At 36.5% G+C, this 21,049-nt stretch overlaps 1 protein-coding gene across 1 annotated transcript; it reads right to left on the bottom strand.

Annotated features, from left to right (window-relative positions):
- Positions 1-130: 130 nt before the first annotated feature.
- Positions 131-20,045, bottom strand: KRR1 (KRR1 small subunit processome component homolog). The gene is made up of 10 exons (XM_081248294.1): positions 19,944-20,045; positions 10,061-10,233; positions 8,543-8,677; positions 8,223-8,348; positions 8,052-8,135; positions 6,681-6,737; positions 4,839-5,009; positions 2,694-2,771; positions 2,493-2,586; positions 131-995 (listed from the first exon to the last, which is right to left on the bottom strand). The coding sequence occupies exons 1-10, from the start codon at positions 20,020-20,022 to the stop codon at positions 856-858; spliced, it is 1,137 nt and encodes a 378-aa protein (XP_081104420.1). The 5' UTR covers positions 20,023-20,045; the 3' UTR covers positions 131-855.
- Between the last annotated feature and the right edge of the window lie 1,004 nt (positions 20,046-21,049).

Below are 21,049 nucleotides of genomic sequence, written 5' to 3'. Positions count from 1 at the left end.
GATCAATTTCCTAACATTAGAAGATAAACTCATCTTTACTTTCCACTTTTTATGAAGAAGCATTGTTTTCAGGCTGCCACAGCTGTGACTTTCAGTGAGTAACCTATCCCCTGTATGCCTTAGCTTCTAAATATGTAAAATCAGTGAGCTAGATTTAGGTGAGTCCTGGCCCTCATCAGTAAAAGCATTTCTATATAACCTGTTGCATGCTGCTTCAACTCCAAATATCTGGTTTCCCCTGTTCTCTTGCAAATTTGATGTCTTTCTGGTTTACTATTTCCTCAGACTCATATTGGAATAGTAATTAAGGGAATTAATTTAAAAGGCCTTGCACTTTTGGATTATGGATTAATCTTGGAACAAAATGTAAAATGAGATTACAAAAAGGGATAAACCTAAATGTTTACTTGTTGCCATTAGAGCACTGAAAAATCTATTTTCCTCAAAACCAAATGCTGGGACATGATTATATTTAAAGACTAACCAATGGCCTCAGACATTGGATTTGATGGATAACAACAGTAGCCACATTGCAAAAATCTTTACATAAACAACCTTAAGAAGTACCCCTAATACCATGCCTAGACAAAACGTGCCTGGAATAGATTAGGTGCAATGCATATAAACACATATATACCACCTTCTAGTATAAAATTTTTCAAAAAACATGGAGAATACAGTAATTTAGAAAGAACTGCTGTTTACATAAAGAACAAAACAAACTCAGAAAAAAGTGATCAGAGTATTACTTCTCACGGATAAGGCAACTAATGCCCTAGTATCTCAAAATCCTTTACAAAAGGAGATAGCTTAATAAATTCTAGCTCAGGGTTTTTTGTTTTTGTTTTTTGTATGTTACTTTTTTTTCTTTTTCTTTTCATCTGCTTCCATTTTAAGCTTAACTTCTTCAGCTGTAAGAGCTCCCAGTTTCTTACTCTTTGCTTTCTTAACCTTTTCCTTGATGGCGGCCACATCAATTTTAGTTTCAGTAGAAGCTAAATAAAAACAATACATGTATTTCTTTAGATTATACCAATAAAGAATACATATATAAGAATAATTTCAGAGTACTGTTGCAATTGAAAGATCATGTTATAAAATATAAAACACTTGCTTAAAGGAAAGTTAGAAATTTCTTCTAACTAGGAGAAAACAAAGTACTTTAAAAATACATTAGTGAAAATATACACGAAAATGGCATTACACTTTAACTATTTGAACCAATTACTGGATTCAACTATATTAAAATTACATTTTTTCCCTTAAATTGTTGGTGATAAGATTATTTTTATTCTTTTCCATATTTTGGAACTTTAGAGTATTCCTTAAAAAACTTAGTTTTCTGAATATTCAATTAATGACTAGTAATATTTCATTTAACAAGATTTTGGTAATAAAGACAATAAGCTGAGAGTATCTGGAGGTCCTCCTAACAGAACCCAACCCCATGTATTTAACACAAAAAGTGTGAACAAAACAGAAAAGCAGTGAAAAGAATAAAACTTTTTCTTATTATTTAAAGAACAGCACTCAGGACATAAAAGAACCACAAGATAAAATGTCATCAAGCAACCCAGCAACTTGAGAGCAGACTTAAAGCCTCCACTAGAGTGTAATAGCTACACTTTAAGCAGTAATAAACCGAGATTAAACTAGCTATTGAATACCTTCAGAGTACATAACTGACAGATTGTACAAACTAGAAATTATAATGCTTATGATATTTTTAACTTTTATATAACCAAGGATCTAAATAGAATACAATACTTTTAAAGCTGTTAACACTGATATAAATGAACAAACCAGTACTGTTACATGTGGCTTTGACCAGCAGGTCATGTGCAAGGCTGCTGGGTGACCTCCCTCCCCTCACTGTGCCACTGACCACTTGGGAGAGTCACCTTACAGAGGAGTACACATGTTACTAGTGGAAAAGAAAATGCGAAAGAGGAGAAGATAGATCAAAATGAGGCTAGGAATGAGAAGAAAAGGCATCAGCGTGTTTTCTGTCTTTTTAAAAGCCCCTGAGTAAGAAAGATCGTCCTGCTATTTTGTTGGTGTCTTTTAGCCCAAGTGATGAGAAATCCACGCTAACCGTACAGAAATCAAATTTTAAGCCACAGATCACACAAGTAAAGAAAGTACAACTTTTGATAAGCTCTTTTTAAAGGGCATGATTGATAGCAGAGCTCAGGGATCTTACTGTTTTATTTTTACAGAAGATTCACTGCCCTGGTTTATATCTTTCACAACAGAGTCCTTCCTCAGCACAGAGGTCAGGAAGGGACTGTCAATCTGGGATACTCTTAAATAGGCATTAGCTGCTACTAAATTATAAATTATCTCAGTAACAGCTTTTCCCTAGGATTTGTGATTAATGAAATGCTAAGAGAATAACACTCAAAGAGCTTCAGACAAATCCACTATGGGTTTACTTTTCCTCTAACAAACAGACTTTTACAGCATAACAAGAGTTGGAAAACAAGCATTACCTTCCTTAGGTTTCACAACTGGTTTTTCTTTAGGTGGAATAAACGCTTTGTTTCTTTCCTCTTGCCTCCTACTAAGAGCTTCTGCTTGTTTAGCCTACATCATTAATAAAAAAACTACATTAAAAAACGCTTTTGTAGTTAAATAAGAATTCAAGTATCTATAAACTTTGCAATTAGTGTTGTAAGCTAGACATAGCTTACCTTTATTGCTTCCATTTTCTGTCTCCTCTTTTGACTTGCCTTCAGAAAGTATTCACCAGTAGCCAATTCTTTATCAATCTGTTGAAATCAGTATTTACAATACATCATAAATAATGTAGATGAGAAGTCAATTCCTAAGAACTTCACAATGACCTTGAGGTAAAGACAGTGGGGTCAAAACTATGATTACTCTATAAAGGTAGCAACATAAAAAGAAGGAAATGTCGTCTAAGCTGAGGGGAATATATGTGCACAAAAGCATGTAGGTAGGAGAGTAGGTGATGTGTTCATGGAATACACAACAGACTGCTTGAGGTGGGGAGGAAGGTCAATGATTCAGAAAAGTGTGAGAGGAAACTGGAAAGACAGTTTGGGGGAAGCATGAAGAAACATGAATGACAGGTAAGGGAGGTGGGAAATGACTTAGAAACGACTGAAGGTTCCTGAGAAGAGTGAAGAGAGCAAAGTAGCACTTTATAAAAGGTACAGAAGAAAGGAGAAGAGAGAAAAGCCTGTTTTTTAAAAAAAAGGTTGCAGCATACAAAATGAAAAGCAAGAGTTGTCAGGATGTGGAGACTAATTAAGTACTAATTAGAGCAAGCAATAGCAAATTCATTAAGTGGATAGTCAACATATAATTAATTGGTCTACCTAAGGCAATGTTCTACTAAACTCTAATACTAAGCTCTCTACAATGACTAACTCACTTAATCCTCATTAACAATTCCTTGAGACAGGTATGATCATTATTCCTATTTTCTGTACAAAGAAACTGAGGCATGGATGGGTTAAATAAATGATGCCCATAATTACACAGCAAGTAAGTGGCAGAATAAGTCAAATGAGACATCGCTGATTCGAGAAGCTTTACAGTCATAGAAAAGAAAAGGTAAAACGACAACTACTAACTACAGTGCAGGGCTATACAAAATACATCGGGTGTTACAGAAGCACGGTTTAGTAACTGGATCACTCCACTTTCCCCCAACTAACACTTTCCTTCTGGCTTCACTTTCTTTGTTTTCCAAAGTAGTCCTCAAGATCCAACACTTCCACTGTTTGTTTGTTTTTTCCTATGATGATCATCATTCCTTTTTTACCTTTAACCTTTCATCAAACCTTCCTGGAAAACTACAAACACCGGGCTGTGGGGAAGACAAGATATAGTACACAGAAAGAGATGGGGTTTACACGCTAAGCACAAAGAACTTGTAAAAAGGGAAGACTTTAACATACAGCCAAGGAAGGGAATAATGAAGCAAGACACCTCAGAAGACAGGTGAAGACAGAATTCAAAGAACAGGCAAAAAAAGGATTGATGCAGATGGAAAAAAAAATTGTGAGATAAGAGGAAGTTGAAATAGTTCTTGCCTCGTAGTCTCAAATACTTCTAGTAGATGACATTGCACTTTACTTTACTGCAGTGGGAGGGTGGCTAAAGAATTAAGAGGACACAGAGCTGCCAGGGAATACTGAAGACCTATCTGAGGTTGGAAACGTGAATTTTTAAGGGATATAATCCAAAGATATGACTTTCTTCAGCTATGTTCAGTAGCCACGTTATAGGAAAGAAGTCAAGTTTTAGGACTGATCCAAGTTTTAGTTTTGTTGGGCAGGTGTGATAGAAGAAAAGGGAGTATGAAAGAAAACAGTGATAGGCAAGAGAGAAAAGGAAATTTTAGAGAGAAAAGGAAATTTTAGAACGGGAATGATGCCAGAGGAGAGTTGACAAAATTAGAGGCATTCATGTCTTAAAAAAAGGATAGATATTAGACTTAAGATTTCAAATCCAGAGCAATCCTATAGTACATGGTCACATGAATGATGCTAAAGCAGAGTAGAAAGCATTGTGGACTAAATCGTTGAATTTTTTTTCACCATGGAACATTTATAGTGGCTACAGATACACAACTGACACCACCCACCTTGACAGAGTTTACACTCAAAGTATAAAGCTTCCATTCCCCACCCCCATACAATTAGTTCAAAATAAGCCTATTCACACTTACCTTCAGTTTCTTATATCTCTACACATCCAAACGTACATACACAGAAATTCCACCCAAAATACCCTCAAAGTTTCTGACAAAAATAGATTAAAATGGTTTCCCCCTCATGTAAAGAAATTCAACATTTAATACTGACCTGACTTTCTGGCTGTGGTGGTGGGAATGGTGTATACTCCTTCTTAACAGTTTTCTTCTTTGGTTCCTTGCGTTTATTCACATTTTTGTGCTTGAACTGTGGCAAAAATCTTTCCCAACTCTGTGATCTTAACTCAGAATCTTTCGCCAACTCTCGTTTAATCATTAAGGTCTTCAACCATGGCAATATATGAACAAAGTAAACTTTTAATTTAACTTTCTTTAAGATTTTTTTTTGATGTGGACCATTTTTAAAGTCTTTATTGAATTTGTTACAATATTGCTTCTGTTTTATGCTTTTTGGTTTTTTGGCCGTGAGGCATGTGAGAGCTTAGCTCCCCGACCAGGGATCGAACCTGCACCCCCTGCACTGGAAGGCGAAGTCTTAACCACTGGACTGCCAGGGAAGTCCCAAACATTTTTAATTTCAGCAGTCATATGTTTCTCAACCTAAGACATTATCAACATTGTTCCTATAAATAATAAAATTAAAAGGAACAATTCTTAGTCTCTTCAGTAGGATTAAACCAATTCCGGAAAGAAAAAATATATAATCTCAAACATGCATAATTAACCAAGCATCAGAAAACCATTAGAAATTTAGAATTGTTAAACTGAAATGAAAATAAGACTCAATTTTTCAACCATTATTTCATTAAAACCTTTAAAATTCAACCTAACAATAGCAGGGAGAGTTCTTAATTAGTGATGTTTCCTACAAGCAGGAAGCTTTCAGTAGCACCTGAAATATCACAGGGAAAGAAAAAAGTTTCTCATGATCAACAAAACGAATGTTTTCATACTTCCCCTACTCCATCTGAATTTTATAGACACTGAAACATCAGAGGATGCAAACTAGGTATCAGATGCAAGACAAGCTCTCTTTATCTTTAATGTCCCAATGTAACTCAAAATCGTTTTTTCACCCCAATCTAAGAGTGACTTTTCAACTTAACTTCATTAAATTCAAGGACTGTTTAACAAATCTCCATCATAAAACAACTCATTATACCATGGTTACATTTCCGAGAACAATCATGAACTTTATGCATACAGGGATACAACAGATCTCTCTCGAAGAGCCTATAATTTGAGTGTTAAATTCCAAAATAGGTTTTAATGCAATCTCAAATATTCCAGACTTTACTTATAGAAAAAGGCAGAATTCAGGACTTCCCCGGTGATCCAGTGGTAGAGAATTCACCTTCCAATGCAGGGGACACGGGTTCGATCCCTGGTCAGGGAAGATCCCATATGTCACTGGGCAACTAAGCCCGGGCGCCTCAACTACAGAGCCCATGCACCCTGGAGCTGGCGTGCCACTAGATAGAAAACCCACACGCCACAACCACAGAGAAGCCCGTGTGCTGCAATAAAGGATCCTGTGTGCTACAATGAAAGATCCTGTGTACCGCAACAAAGACCCAACACAGCCAAAAAAAATCTTTTAAAATAAATTAATTAATTAAAAAAAAAGGCAGAACTGTAAAAGATCACATCTTTAAATATAATATGTGGGCTCATACCCTAAGAAAACTGGATTGGTACCATCTACTACAAATCCTATGAAGCTTATTTTATTTGTATTGGAAGTGAATCACTACATTACACTGTCCCCTTCAATAGCTTTCAAACTGTACTCCAGAGACCTAAACTTCCAAAGAAGTAACTACAGGACTGGGATAGAGTTGAGTGGGCTGAACTCTATCCCAATTTACCCAAAATAGCTCTGCTTTATCTGTTTTGTATATTAGGCTTTCATAAAAGATTTACTTTCAAAAAGGTTTCTGTAGCTAAAGACAATTTGATAACCACTTTGTAGGAGTATATAGTGAACACTCACTTTAATGTTATAAATTGGATGAATATTCTTCATAGTGTCTAGGACTACTTTTCGAACCTGAAATTTGCAAAGAAAAATGAATCAGTCATGTATAAAGATTTTAGTGAACTAGGTAGACGAGGATTAATGTATCACAAAATAGCCTATGAACCAGGCAATGACTACCAAATTGGATACTGTAGTCCCTTCAACTGTTCTGAGTGGCTTCTAGATCTTTCATAATAGTCAACCTGCCTTGGATACAGTGAAGTCTCTCAACTTTACTGATAAAAAGCTATACACAGAATTAACACAACACTCTGGAGCTGTAAAATTTAGGGGGAAGAAGGCTGGATTTAGAGTTAGAAAACATGCACTCAAGTAGTGGGACTGCCACTTCATACGGCAAAGGCACTTAATTTTCCTATTCCAGCTTTTTCATTGTAATATGGAAATAAAACTACCTTAAGGATCTGTCATAAGAACTAAATAATATACTTAGACTCTAGAAAACTGTGAAATATTCAAAATATTTAAGTTATTATTGCCCCATGAGAAAAAACCAGATAACTTATGAGAAAGAGGTCCAATAGAATTAAGGTTAAAGGCCCTGGAAAGCAAGTAAGACCTCACTGCCAGATACAGACAACAAAAGCCTCAAAAGGAGTTAATAGAAACAGTATCTGCTCCACAGATTTTCTCATAACATTTGACAAGCTAAAGATGTTCATAAAAACATTAACATTCAAAGAAAATATATCTTAAAGGAAGTTTTCTGAGCCTGACCTCTACTGGCTGAATACATTACTGCAAAGAACAAGATCTGTTCAATTCTCTAGTCATTAAAGTGCACGTAGGGGCTTCCCTGGTGGCGCAGTGGTTGAGAGTCCACCTGCTGATGCAGGGGACACGGGTTCGTGCCCTGGTCCGGGAAGATCCCACATGCCGCAGAGCAGCTGGGCCCGTGAGCCATGGCCACTGAGCCTGCACGTCTGGAGCCTGTGCTCCGCAAGGGGAGAGGCCACAGCAGTGAGAGGCCTGCGTACCACAAAAAAAAAAAAAAAAAAAAAGCACGTAATTACTTCGTGTTTCTTATGTTTGCTACAGACTGAGACCTTAAATGCCCACTTAAAATTCGAGTGGAGGGAGTAATGATGTGCAGACCTCCTAATTCATAAATGGATCTCTCTTCAGTTACCAAAGGTTGGCCATAATATGTTAAGGTCCAGGAAATTACATGAATTCCCTCAAAATACATGAAGAATTTACTAATGGAAAATCAAACAAAGCATATTCTAAAAATATATATATAAAACAATATATTATCCAATGAACTATTATATTATTTCATTTATTCTCTGTGGAAAATTAACTGAAGCGAATAGTTCTCACCTCTTTTAAGCCACTAAAAGGTCCAATGGCTGAAACCGTGTTTCCCTGTACCATAATGTAACAGTTTGTTAAGAGTTCCAACGCCTATATCAAAAGAGCAATAAGTTGAAGTTCAGTACACTTAAAAACTAACAAAAGAGGAAGACATACTTTTTCACTAATAAAAAGTACCTTCAACGTAGATCCTTTGGGACCAATAAGCCGTTGTCTTCTTTTTACAAATCTTTCTTTATTTCTAACTAAAGAACCTATTTTAATGATGTCACATGCAACATCATCCTGAAGAATTCGTACTGCCTTTTGGGAAAATAAAAAAGTACTCCATCAATATTCTTGACAAGTACATATCTTCTCCAAGCCAAGAAATTTAAGCACAAAATGACATTTAGGCACAAAAATGAAAACTTTATGTTGCAGGAGGAGACGCAGTGTTATATGCTGTCTCTAATGCTGGTGCAAATAAAGCAAAGTCTCTGTAATTCTAAATTTACCTGTTCAAATGAAACACTCCTTGCTAACAGTTTTATTAGGTCTCTGGCCCTAATGATGATATATGGATCAAATGTCTTCTTTGTTGTACAGACAGTCATGCTGCCCTCAATCAGGTCCAGGGTTGCATTAACATGCTACAATACAAAAAGAGCAAACAAGCAGTTGTCTAAAAATGAATTCAATTTTAGATAATTACAGAGCCGATCCTAACCAAATTAATAATCTCTGTGCCATTAAGCTATCTCAAAATTCATTAACTCTCTCCTTGAAGAAACTAGAAAGTTAATGTAAATAATGCTTGATTACTTTTAGACTTCAAAGGATATAAAAAACTCAGGCAATTGAAAACATTTATAATTGGCTTTAGAATAATTTATACTTATTGGAATAAAGATTATGTCTAGTTTAAAAAATATATATCAATCAAAATGAGGCTACATTTAAAAATTAAGGTAAAAATGTAAAGCTATATAATTTCTCTACCCTGGCTGGATCCAGCTCTAATCTCTAATCTGCTCCCTAGAGTAAGAATGGACTTTCCCTTTCAAACTTTTTTCTAGCTGGTTTGTATTAGCTAAATACAAAGTAAAAACAAATTATCATAGGTTTAAAAATAAAAGCAGTGATTATGATTACTACAGTGATTAAAACTACGCACTAACTTTCAAATGGAAGAATCAGATTTCAACAAAGCAAATAAAAATGCTGTTTTCTAACTTGTGAGCATAATGAATATTTCAATATAGTGAATGACGAACAATTAAACCTAAGGTTAGGTGTCTATGAGTTTACAAAAAAAAACCCAAAATTGAATCTAATCTCCGATGTAGACAGCTGTAAAACACGCCTGCAGTTTGCTAAACCACCCTCATACCTAATGCACACAAATGACTCTAGAGCAGTGCCACAGCTGAGAAATACATTTTCTATCAATCTAGTGTATACACACACACAGGTGAACCAAAAGCTTCATTAAATGATACTTATCCTTACCACTTGTACCACACATTGATGTATTTTTTTCTGAAGGCTCATTGTATCCACTAAATTGACTTCTTGATTCACTAAGGGGTCTCAATCCAGTTTGAAAAATAAAATCAAACACACTGCTCTAGGGGCACGGCAGAGGAAAGTTGGTCACATCCACATCTTTCATTTACAATGAAAGTTAAACAATGCCAGGAGTATGCCTCAGCTCAAACTGTACAGGTTCATGGCAACCATTATAGTAGAGAGTAGACATTCTGAAATTTGGAGTTCACAAGTGAGTTTCAGACCATCTGTGAATCCCCTAAATATTTAAAGGCATGTGAATTTTTCCAAGTAATCTATTATTCACAAAACTAAAAACAAATGAACTGTAAAGATAAAGCTTAGCTAGTCTGTTTAAAATATCAAAGGAATCAAATTAACCAGCTATGGTAGCACCTTTAAAAAAAATCCATCAGCACACATTCAGTTACTTAAAAGATATAAGCAAAACCAAAATCTCAAAGAAATACATAAGATATGCATACATGTTCACTCAAGGCTTTCTGTACCAATGGCCAGCACTCTTTCAAGTAAGCCTCTCTATATTTTGGAAACAAAGTTGCAAAACTGCTCTCCTCCAAGAGTCCTCTGGGATTGTCCTCTTTGGAAAAAGCTGGCTCCTTCCAACCATCAGGAACAGTGAGGAGTTCTGATTCATCTACAAAGGGGGAAGAAATCTATACATCAGATATAACTTCTTTTGGACCCTTTTTGAACACTTGTATGCATACATTCACAAGCTTCCCAATACTCTCCTCGCATTTCCTTTTCCCCTGCTTTTTATATTATTCAACAGTCCAAGAACATGTCTCTGTCATTATCACCAAAATACTGTATTAAAATTGTATGTATTTCAGTCGCCTCAGAAGACAAAGTTCCTTAAGGGCAGGGACTCTTCTTCGATCCACACTTATTGGCATACACCTGGTACATAGTCAATACTTACAAACTTCTACTGCACCACACTATCTTAGAGTTGAAGATCCAAAACTCCTGGTCCTGGATTTTAAGAACCTCTTAAATCCAACAGCTGTACTTTAATTCAGTACTACTCAAAGATAAGATCCACAGGCCTGAAGCACCAGCATAAACTGAGAGTTTGTTAGAAATGCAGTTCTTGGGCTCCATCCAGACCTACTAAATGTGAATCTCTGGGATGAAGCCCAGGAATCTTTCTTCACAGTCTCATGAGGAGATTCCTATGCATACTAAAGTTTAAGAAGCAGGTCTTACAGTTCATGTTATCCACTCCAGTCCGGTAAACTTGCTTTCTGTTTCTTATACTCACATCCACTTTGTTACTTCTGGTTCAAATCACAGAGAATTAGCTAGTCTTTATTTATTGTTCACTTCTCAATATCCCCCCCAAAACCCTCAAATTCTACAATAGTGATTACTTAAAATGCATATCTGACCAAGATCCTACCCAATTTAAACACTTCAATGGTTATGAATTTAAAAAAACAAAGAAAAAAAAACCCCAATGGCTAAGGAAATCAACAAGAGTTTCACAATAGAGGAAGTACAAATAGCCCCAAAACATGTAAAGATGTGTAACCTCATTAGTAATCAGGAAAGTCTGATTTAAAACCAAAATCAGATATGATTTCACACTTAACAAAGTGACAGAAATGAAAAATTCAGATAACAGCAAGTGTTAGTGCTCATCTACCGATAGTGGGAGTGTAAAGTGGCACAACTCCTTTGGGAAGATGTAGCATTATTTGCACATCCCCTACCCTACAATTCAAGGATTCCAATCCCATGTAAGGTACATAACCAGAGAAACTCTCTAACATGTCAACCAGGAGGTATGTACACAGATGTTTATAACACATTGTTTATAATAACAAACAATGGGAACAATCCATATGTCCAGCAACATTAAAATGAAAATATAGAGATAGCCTCATCCACCGGAGGGCAGACAGCAGAAGCAAGAAGAACTACAATCCTGCAGCCTGTGGAACAAAAACCACATTCACAGAAAGATAGACAAGATGAAAAGGCAGAGAGCTATGTACCAGATGAAGGAACAAGATAAAACCCCAGAAAAACAACTAAATGAAGTGGAGATGGGCAACCTTCCAGAAAAAGAATTCAGAATAATGATAGTGAAGATGATCCAGGACCTCGGAAAACGATTGGAGGCAAAGATCAAGAAGATGCAAGAAATGTTTAACAAAGACCTAGAAGAATTAAAGATCAAACAAACAGAGATGAACAATACAATAACTGAAATGAAAAATACACTAGAAGGAATCAATAGCAGAATAACTGAGGCAGAAGAACAGATAAGTGACCTGGAAGACAGAACGGTGGAACTCACTGCTGTGGAACAGAATAAAGAAAAAAGAATGAAAAGAAATGAAGACAGCCTAAGAGACCTCTGGGACAACAATAAATGCAATGATATTCACATTATAAGGGTCCCAGAAGGAGAAGAGAGAGAGAAAGGACCAGAGAAAATATTTGAAGAGATTATGGTCGAAAACTTCCCTAACATAGGAAATGAAATAGACACCCAAGTCCAGGAAGTGCAGTGAGTCCCATAGAGGATAAACCCAAGGAGAAACACGGCAAGACACAGTAATCAAATTGGCAAAAATTAAAGACAAAGAAAAACTATTGAAAGCAGCAAGCGAAAAACAACAAATAACATATAAGGGAACTCCCATAAGGTTAACAGCTGATTTCTCAGCAGGAACTCTACAAGCCCGAAGGGAGTGGCATGATATACTTAAAGTGATGAAAGGAAAGAACCTACAACCAAGATTACTCTACCCAGCAGGGATCTCATTCAGATTCGACAGAGAAATCAAAAGCTTTACAGAAAAGGAAAAGCTAAGAGAATTCAGCACCACCAAACCAGCTCTACAACAAATGCTAAAGGAACTTCTCCAAGTGGGAAACACAAGAGAAGAAAAGGACCTACAAAAACGAACCAGAAACAATTAAAAAAATGGTCATAGGAACATACATATCGATAATTACCTCAAACATGAATGGATTAAATGCTCCAACCAAAAGACAAAGGCTTGCTAAATGGATACAAAAACAAGACCCATATATATGCCTACCCATATATATGTCTACAAAAGACCCACTTCAGACCTAGGGACACATACAGACTGAAAGTGAGGGGATGGAAAAAGATATCGCATACAAATGGAAATCAAAACAAAGCTGGAGTAGCAATACTCATATCAGATAAAATAGACCTTAAAATAAAGAATGTTACAAGAGGCAAGGAAGGACACTACATAACGATCGGAGAATGAATCCAAGAAGAAGATATAACATTTATAAATATATATGCACCCAACATAGGAGCACCGCAATACATAAGGCAACTGCTAACAGCTATAAAAGAGGAAATCGACAGTAACACAATGAGATTGGGGGACTTGAACACCTCACTTACACCAATGGACAGACCATCAAAAATGAAAATAAACAAAGAGAAGCTTTAAATGACACAATAGACCAGATAGATTTAATTGATATTTATAGGACATTCCATCCAAAAACAGCAGATTACACTTTCTTCTCAAGTGAGCATGGAACATTCTCCAGGATAGATCACATCTTGGGTCACAAATCAAGCCTCAGTAAATTTAAGAAAATTGAAATCATATCAAGCATCTTTTCTGACCACAACGCTATGAGATTAGAAATGAATTACAGGGAAAAAACTGTAAAAAACACAAACACATGGAGGCAAAACAATACATTACTAAATAACCAAGAGATCACTGAAGAAATCAAAGAGGAAATCAAAAAATACCTAGAGACAAATGACAATGAAAACACGACGATCCAAAACCTATGGGATGTAGCAAAAGCAGTTCTAAGAGGGAAGTTTATAGCTATACAAGCCTACCTCAAGAAACAAGAAAAATCTCAAACAATCTAACGTTACACCTAAAGGAACTAGAGAAAGAAGAACAAACAAAACCCAAAGTTAGCAGAAGTTAAGAAATCATAAAGATCACAGCAGAAATAAATGAAATAGAAACAAAGAAAACAATAGCCAAGATCAATAAAACTAAAAACTGGTTCTTTGAAAAAATAAACAAAATTGATAAACCATTAGCCAGATTCATCAAGAAAAAGAGAGAGAGGACTCAAATCAACAAAATTAGAAAGGAAAAAGGAGAAGTTACAACAGACACCACAGAAATACAAGGCATCCTAAGAGACTACTACAAGCAACTCTATGCCAATAAAATGGACAATCTGTAAGAAATGGACAAATTCTTAGAAAGGTATAACCTTCCAAGACTGAACCAGGAAGAAATAGAAAATATAAACAGACCAATCACAAGTAATGAAATTGAAACTGTGATTAAAAATCTTCCAACAAACAGAAGTCCAGGACCAAATGGCTTCATCACAGGTGAATTCTATCACACATTTAGAGAAGAGCTAACACTCATCCTTCTCAAACTCTTCCAAAAAATTGCAGAGGAAGGAACAGTCCCAGACTCATTCTATGAGGCCACCATCACCCTGATACCAAAACCAGACAAAGATACTACAAAAAAAGAAAATTACAGACCAATATCAGTAATGAATATAGATGCAAAAATCCTCAACCAAATACTAGCAAACAGAATCCAACAACACATTGAAAGGATCATACACCATGATCAAGTGGGATTTATCCCAGGGATGCAAGGATTCTTCAATACACGCAACTCAATCAATGTGATACACCATATTAACAAACTGAAGAATAAAAACTATAGGATCACCTCAATAGATGCAGAAAAAGCTTTTGACAAAATTCAAAACCCATTTATGATAAAAACTCTCCAGAGAGTGGGCACAGAGGGAACCTACCTCAACATAATAAAGGCCATATACAACAAACCCACAGCAAACATCATTCTCAATGGTGAAAAACTGAAAGCATTTCCTCTAAGATCAGGAATAAGACAAGGATGTCCACTCTCACCACTGTTATTCAACATAGTTTTGGAAGTCCTAGCCACAGTAATCAGAAAAGAAAAAGAAATAAAAGGAATACAAATTGGAAAAGAAGTAGGAAAACTGTCACTGTTTGCAGATGACATGATACTATACATAAAGAATCCTAAAAATGCCACCAGAAAACTACTAGAGTTAATCAATGAATTTGGTAAAGTTGCAGGATACAAAATTTTTTTTCTTGTTTTATTTTTTATTTCGACCCCGTTTACTTTTTAAATTAAATTTTCATTTAAGATCATTGTAGATTCACATGAAGTTAAGAAATACAGAGGAGTCCTGTATTGTTCACCCTGTTCTCCCCAATGGTAAAATCTCACATAACTATAGTACAGGATATTGACATTGACACAATCCTTTGATATTATTCAGATATCACTAGTTTCATGCATGTAATCACCACCACAGTCATGACAAAAAGCAGTTTCATTGTCGCAAGCATCTCTTGTGCTGCCCCTTTATAACTACATCTATCTCCTTCAACTACCCTCGTTCCTAACACCTGGCAACCACTAATCTGTTCTTCATCTGTATAATTTTGGCATTTCAGAAATGTTATATAAATGGAATCATATAATATATAGTCTTTGGGGATTGGCTTTTCTCAGTCTGCATAATTTTCTGAAGATACATCCAAGTTGTTGCAAGTACCAATAGCTTGTTCCTTTTTATTGCTGAGTAATATTCCATGATATGGATGAACCAGTTTGTTTAACAATTTACCCACTGAAGGACATTTGGGTTGTTTCTAGTTCTAGGCTATTACAAGTAAAGCTTCTGTGAACATTCACATCACATACAGGTTGCTGTGTGAAATATAAGTTTCATCTGTCTGGGATAAATGTCCAAGAATGCAATTGCTGGGTCATATGGTAATTGCACATTTAGTTTTATAAGAATTTGCCAGACGCTTTCCCAGAGTGGTTGTATCATTGTTAAGGTCCTATTAGCAATGTATGAATGATCCAGTTTCTCCACATATTCTCCAGCATTTGCTGTTGTCATTTTTTTTGTAATTTTAGTCATTTCAATAGGTATGCAATGATATCTCTTTGAAGCTTACATTTGCATTTCCCTAATAGCTAATGATGGCAAACATCTATTCATGTGTTTGCCACCTGTACATATTCTTTTTTTTTCACACACATTCTGTATTTTACTTTTACAAGAGAAAAATAAACTGACACCAAGCATTGTAAATGGATGACCACAACAAAAGCAACAATGACTGCAATTACCAAACACGAAACACACTCATACTATGTCATAATATTGACATTCAGTCCAGTAATCCTCCACTGTAACAGGTCCTTTACTTTGCAGTGAAAATTGATTTGTATATTTTTTGCCTCTGAGTCCTTGTGGGATATTTTTTTATTCAAACAGAAAATTAATGCACAGAAATCTCTTGCATTCCTATACACTAATGATGGAAAATATGAAAGAGAAATTAAAAAAACCCTCCCATTTACCACTGCAACAAAAAGAACAAAATACCTAGGAATAAACCTACCTAGGGAGACAAAAGACCTGTATGCAGAAAACTATAAGACACTGATGAAAGAAATTAAAGATGATACCAACAGATGGAGAGATATACCATGTTCTTGGATTGGAAGAATCAATATTGTGAAAATGACTATAGTACCCAAAGCAATCTACAGATTCAATGCAATCCCTGTCAAATTGCCAATGGCATTTTTTATGGAACTAGAACAAAAAATCTTAAAATTTGTAATGGAGACACAAAAGATCCCGAATAGCCAAAGCAGTCTTGAGGGAAAAAAACGGAGCTGGAGGAATCAGACTCCCTGACTTCAGACTATACCACAAAGCTACAGTAATCAAGATAATACAGTACTGGCACAAAAACAGAAACATAGATCAATGGAACAAGATAGAAAGCTCAGAGTTAAACCCACACACCTATGGTCAACTAATCTATGACAAAGGAGGCAAGGATATATAATGGAGAAAAGACAGACTCTTCAATAAGTGGTGCTGGGAAAACTGGACAGCTACATGTAAAAGAAGGAAATTAGAACACTCCCTAACACCATACACAAAAGTAAACTCAAAATGGATTAGAGACCTAAATGTAAGACCGGACACTATAAAACTCTTAGAGGAAAACATAGAAAGAACACTCTTTGACATAAATCACAGCAAGATCTTTTTTGATCCACCTCCTAGAGTAATGGAAATAAAAACAAAAATAAATGGGACCTAATGAAACTTCAAAGCTTTTGCACAGCAAAGGAAACCATAAACAAGATGAAAAGACAACCCCCAGAATGGGAGTAAATATTTACAAACGAATCAACGGACAAAGGATTAATCTCCAAAATATATAAAGAGCTCATGCAGCTCAATATTAAAGAAACAAACAACCCAATCCAAAAATGGGCAGAAGACCTAAATAGACCTTTCTGCAAAGAAGACATACAGATGGCCAAGAAGCACATGAAAGGCTGCTCAACATCACTAATTATTAGAGAAATGCAAATCAAAACTACAATGAGGTATCACCTCACACCAGTTAGAATGGGCATCATCAGAAAATCTACAAACAACAAATGCTGGAGAGGGTGTGGAGAAAAGAGAACCCTCTTGCACTGTTGGTGGGAATGTAAATTGATACAGTCACTATGGAGAATAGTATGGAGGTTCCTTAAAAAACTAAAAATAGAATTACCCTATGATCCAGCAATCCCACTACTGGGCATATACCCAGAGAAAACCATAATTCAAAAAGACACATGCACCCCAATGTTCACTGCAGCACTATTTACAATAGCCAGGTCATGGAAGCAACCTAAATGCCCATCGACAAATGGATAAAGAAGTTGTGGTACATATATTCAATGGAATATTACTCAGCCATAAAAAGGAATGAAATTGGGTCATTTGTTGAGACGTGGATGGATCTAGAGACTGTCATACAGAGTGAAGTAAGTCAGAAAGAGAAAAACAAATATTGTATATTAACGCATGTATGTGGAACCTAGAAAAATGGTACAGATGAACCGGTTTGCAGGGCAGAAGTTGAGACACAGATGTAGAGAACAAACGTATGGACACCAAGGGGGGAAAGCCGCGGGGGTTGGGGATGTTAGTGTGATGAATTGGGCAACTGGGATTGACATGTATAGATGTGTATAAAACTGATTACTAATAAGAACCTGCTGTATAAAAAAATAAATAAAATAAAATTCAAAAATGAAAAAAACGAATACTAAACTTACTTTGGGTTATTTGTATGGAAATGTGTTAATATAAATGTTTCAGACATTACATGAAATTCCTAAAAATCTTACATGTTCTGGTATAATGTTATAGGTCATAATTCTAGTTATCATTTTAAAATGTATATCTCAGAAATAACTAAATTTCCCTGTCAATTGCATTATTATGAACTTTCATCAAATCTTTAACTGTGGTCATTTTTTAAGTCTTTTGTCATCTACAGACAGTTCTGGGTGTACTCTGATGCTTCTGCAAAAATGTTCCTATAAGAGGGTTTCATCTTCAAGGAATTCATGGAAAAGACTCTGACAATTACAGGTTTCTGGTAACTGACTATACTGCTGAACTGAAGGAATAAGCATTTTCAGAACTCTAATGGAAAACTGATGAATTCATAAAAGTGCTAACAAAAGATCAAGATGAAAAAAAATTAATTACATGGGACTGAGTGAACTGATGAGGATGACTATAATTTTTGTGACTTTCTGTTTGAAGAAGAAAAAAAAGAGACTGTAAACGTTGTTGTTTAAATTGTATTGCTTTTGTGGATTTAAAGTGGGTTTATAATTGTATATTATAATATATTTAGTATAAAAATAGAATGTAAAAAAAAAAAAAGACACATGCACCCAATGTTCATTGCAGCACTATTTACAATAGCCAGGTCATGGAAGCAGCCAAAATGCCCATCAACAGACGAATGGATAAAGAAGATGTAGTACATATATACAATGGAATATTACTCAGCCATAAAAAGGAATGAAATTGGGTCATTTGTTGAGACGTGGATGCATCTAGAGACTATCATACAGAGTGAAGTAAGTCAGAAAGAGAAAAATAAATATCGTATATTAACGTATATATGTGGAACCTAGAAAAATGGTACAGATTAACTGCTTTGCAGGGCAGAAATTGAGACACAGATGTAGAGAACAAACATATGGACACCAATGGGGGAAAGTGGCGGGGGGGGTGGGGATGGGGGTGTGATAGAAAAAGAAAATGAAAACATAAATTAGCCTGTATTCATACAAGGGAACATCATACAGTAGGAAAAAGAATAAACCACCAGCTACAAGTATTGCCCTGACTGAATAATAACAACAAAGTTTAGCCTAAGAAGCAAGACACAGAATATCTACAATCCTTTCTCATTCATATAAAATTCAAAAACTGACGAAATTAAAACATTTTGTGCATAGGTGGTAAAGATCATGAAGAAAGGAAACAGAATAATCAACACGATTCAGAATGGTTACTTTAGGGCACGTAGTGGGCTTTGGGGGTATGGTAATGCTCTATTCTACATAATGGTCTGAGTGCTCCTTTTCACCTGTTGGTTTTATTCTTTAAGCTGCATATATACTGTCCTCTCTGCCATACACTTAATTAAAACAACAACGAATCACGTTTAATATCTCCCTTATGCCTACAGAATGAGAGTTCAAGGTTTTTAACACTTCCAATAAGTCTGGCTGAGCAGGCCCCGGGCTATTTCTCCGGCCTTTCTGTCAATCATACAGAAGTTAATGGATAAAACAAGATTGCAAAGCAAGAGAGCAATTAACGCAGTTGAAAGAACAGGAATTGTGTTGGCTAATACCCGATAAACACGAACAATAATAAACGTTCCAAAATTTCTTCACTGGATGACAAACTAGCGCTAAAGACACCCCTGGTATCTCCTATCACTATGTCCGTCTCAGTCCTTCATTATCACTCTATCACTCGTTCACTCATATGCATAACGACCTCCTACTCCCACCTCATCCCATCCCTCACTCTGCCAACGATTTCCAGACACCGCCGCGAGTTTAAGGTCCCGAAGGGCCTTCCTCATCCTTTTACAGAAGACGCATCCAGCAAGACCCCTACTTTGGGGGCTTCCAGCAAAAGCGATTAGTTAGGAACACGCGGCCGGCACCATACAGGTGGACTTGAGCTGCAGTATCGACTCCCCTGGGTCTCCACCCTGCTGGCCCACCCTGCGAGTCCGGCCAACAACCCCAACCTTCAGCAATTACAGGTACTTAACTTCAAGGCGGCGTTACACGTTCCCAGCCAGCGAAAGGAGAAAAAACCCAACTCAAAACCCCCAAACCCCAGTCTTTGGTTTTCAAACAACCTCACCTCGGCTCTCCGGCTTCTGGCTACGAAATTCACTTTTCCTAGACGCTGTAGCTTGCCCGTCCTGCTTGGAGGACGCCATCTTCAAACTGCTTCCGGTGCTACCGGAAGTGAACCCTTCCTTAAATCCTACCGGCTAAAATCCCCGCGCTCAAAATGAGTTCCGCAGAACTCAGACGAGATCTGCGCAGTCTCCGTGCGTGCGTATGCTAGAGCCCTCGTATTTGCATAAACTACTACGCTTCTCCCGCGGAGCCAATGGCGAGACGGAGACTTCTCTTCCCGGACGCACTGAAACTACGGAGTTTCACAGCATGCTGGGAATTGTAGTTTAGCACTGGTGGGGGGGGCGGGTGAGCCGGAGACGGTTTTATCTATCGTCTTCTCATGGCCTCAGGGTCTAACGCGGAACGCATTTAGCCAGAGTGCAACCTGACTCTTACTGATGTCACTCGTTCACTCATTCGATAAATATTTATATGATCGACCATATGTGCTAGGCGTTGGGAAGGGGTACAGATATGAGAATATACGGTCCATGACGGCAAGAAGCGACGGTAATAGCTACCATTTATTGTGAGACTACTTTGTGCCGGGCACTTTATTTACATTATTTCTAATCCCTAAAACGAAAACAAAGTTAAAACCTCTCTCAGGTTGATTTTTTTTTTTTTTTTTTGGAAAGTAAGCTTTCAAAGTCATTGCTTCTGATGGTTACTTTCTAGGATCGTGGCATTTCTCTTTGTAAGCCAGAGGTGTAGTAACTAAGCGACCCTTCTGAAGTTTTTCACCTAGCCTAACATTTCCCCAAATGACTAACTCCTGTGTAACCCAACACTGCATATATAGCTGACGTCAAGATGTGAGGTTCATCTCTACTACAAATCTTTATACTTCTCGGAACCTAAAAGTTCTTACACACGATAAAGGTAAGACTTCTTTTGTAGAATGGTCTTATTGCTTGCCGTTTTTAAATTTTTCTGCAGCACAAATAGGGAAAGTGTTTGATAGGTTGAATTTCTTGCATTAGTGAAATGGGGCGCTTTTATCTGAAAATCACCCTCTTGTATCTTCTATAAAAGATTTTCTTTTATAAGATACATGAGTAA

The sequence above is a fragment of the Mesoplodon bidens genome, assembly GCF_964165515.1.
Source record: "Mesoplodon bidens genome assembly, chromosome: 11".
NCBI classification, from domain to species: Eukaryota; Metazoa; Chordata; class Mammalia; order Artiodactyla; family Ziphiidae; genus Mesoplodon; species Mesoplodon bidens.
Note: the sequence above shows the minus strand (reverse complement) of the source record. Positions and strands in the feature narration are given on the sequence as shown.